This window comes from Chaetura pelagica, unplaced genomic scaffold (genome assembly GCF_000747805.2).
Source record: "Chaetura pelagica isolate M959 unplaced genomic scaffold, ChaPel_1.0 scaffold244, whole genome shotgun sequence".
Taxonomy (NCBI): Eukaryota; Metazoa; Chordata; class Aves; order Apodiformes; family Apodidae; genus Chaetura; species Chaetura pelagica.
The window spans coordinates 1588376-1590475 of NW_009953719.1; the positions used below are offsets into that span (position 1 = coordinate 1588376).

At 35.8% G+C, this 2100-nt stretch overlaps 1 protein-coding gene across 1 annotated transcript in view; it reads left to right on the top strand.

Annotated features, from left to right (window-relative positions):
* Positions 1 to 2100, top strand: part of DYRK1A (dual-specificity tyrosine-(Y)-phosphorylation regulated kinase 1A) — a 23001-nt gene that overhangs the window by 19360 nt on the left and 1541 nt on the right. The window contains exons 7-10 of the mRNA XM_010000438.1: positions 68 to 214; positions 569 to 709; positions 994 to 1300; positions 1624 to 1748. Coding sequence (XP_009998740.1) covers positions 68 to 214; positions 569 to 709; positions 994 to 1300; positions 1624 to 1748 — 720 coding nt within the window. The remainder of the gene's footprint in view (positions 1 to 67; positions 215 to 568; positions 710 to 993; positions 1301 to 1623; positions 1749 to 2100) is intronic.

The following is a 2100-nucleotide window of genomic DNA, read 5'->3' on the forward strand; positions in this document are numbered from 1 at the left end:
TTTTGTAGTACAGAATCATAATAGTCCTCTTTGGATGCTGTATTACCTTTAGATTATTTTATTACAGATATACCAATATATCCAGAGTCGTTTTTATCGATCACCAGAGGTGCTACTGGGAATGCCTTATGATCTTGCAATTGATATGTGGTCCCTTGGGTGTATTCTAGTTGAGATGCATACTGGAGAGCCTCTCTTTAGCGGGGCAAATGAGGTATGTAGCTATATTACGGTACAAGTAATTTGATTAGGGTTTTTTTTTCTGTTCATTCTCATAATGACTTTCATCTGTTTCATTGTGATGCATAAATTAGAGAAGTCTATTAATCCTAAAATGAATGAACGTCAAAGACAGCAGTGTCTTTTGTCAGAACTGAATTGCCTGTTAATAGTTTCTGTTTCTGACCCTCCCCCATACTTCTTATTCACTGAATTGTTTTATGCATATTGAATTTTTCTTAAACTCACAATTAATTTAGAACTTGTCTGAGTAGTTAATATTTGCTTCCCATATCACTGTTTAGCTGTTTCTCACAAATACTTCACAAATATTTTTTGTTTGAAACAGGTGGATCAAATGAATAAAATAGTGGAAGTTCTGGGGATACCACCTACCCACATCCTTGACCAAGCACCAAAAGCAAGAAAGTTCTTTGAGAAGTTGCCAGATGGCACTTGGAACTTGAAGAAGACCAAAGATGGAAAAAGGGTAGGTTACCCTAGGATGAGAATATGGACTCTTTAATTTAAAAAAATATATTAAAATTAAAATAATTCAAAATGGTGAGATGTTACTTTGCCTTATTAACAATGGAGCTTTGTTGTTGTTTATTATTGTTCCATGTTGTAAGACAGGTTGATTAAATAATACTTTCCATAATGTTGAATAATTTCCTACTTTTATTTTACTTCCTTCTATGGCAGTATTCAAATTGTATACATCCAAGGTTTAATATGGAACTTGACTTCAAGCAATTTCTAACTTCCCAACAGGAATACAAACCACCCGGAACTCGTAAACTTCACAATATACTAGGAGTTGAAACAGGAGGACCAGGTGGACGTCGTGCTGGGGAATCGGGTCATACTGTAGCTGACTACTTGAAGTTCAAAGACCTCATCTTAAGGATGCTTGATTATGACCCTAAGACACGAATTCAACCTTATTATGCCCTACAGCATAGTTTCTTTAAGAAAACAGCAGACGAAGGTACAAACACAAGTAACAGTGTGTCTACAAGTCCTGCCATGGAGCAGTCACAGTCTTCAGGAACCACCTCTAGTACATCTTCAAGTTCAGGTAAGCTTTGCTCATTAACATATAAAAAAAAAGATATATATATATATTTCCTAATCATCGGAAAGGAATTGTTCCCAGATAAATGTGATTTTTAAAAAAATACATTTTTTTTTTAGAAACCAAATATATCAGTCATACTCCTAAAAACAAGTATTTTTGTCAGTTGGAACAAGAAATGAAAAGTAGATGATCAAAAATGTGCGTGATCATCATAAGTCTTGTAATTTTACCTTGAAGCAGTTTCAGTATCTTCATGCTGTCATTGTTCTACAGTTTACTGTAAATTTTGTGTCTTAGTCACTGTACATGTTATGATTTTGTAGGTGGATCTTCTGGAACAAGCAACAGTGGAAGGGCACGATCAGACCCCACACACCAGCATCGACATAGTGGTGGACACTTCACTGCTGCTGTTCAAGCTATGGACTGTGAAACACACAGCCCACAGGTATACTTAAGTAGAGCTTTGGTCTATTTGATTTATACAAATTTTCTGAGAATATTAAATCCCTAAAATTAGTTCACACTTTAATGTCTGGAGTGAAGTGGTTTAGACATCTACGCATCAAATGTGTTTTGGTTTTTAACCTCAGCTGTTGTGTAGTCCCATGCATGTTAGGTCAGTATCTTAAGCAAAACTACTGTGGGTAGCTTCACAAACTTTCATAGGTTATGCAGAGGTGAAGGTTTTGAATCCATAGCAGTAGTCAAGTGGAGCACTGAGTACTTCATTTTATACAGAGGTTAAGGGTATGCATAACTCTATCTTCCATCCCAGTGAAGAGCTAGCTTGTACTTCT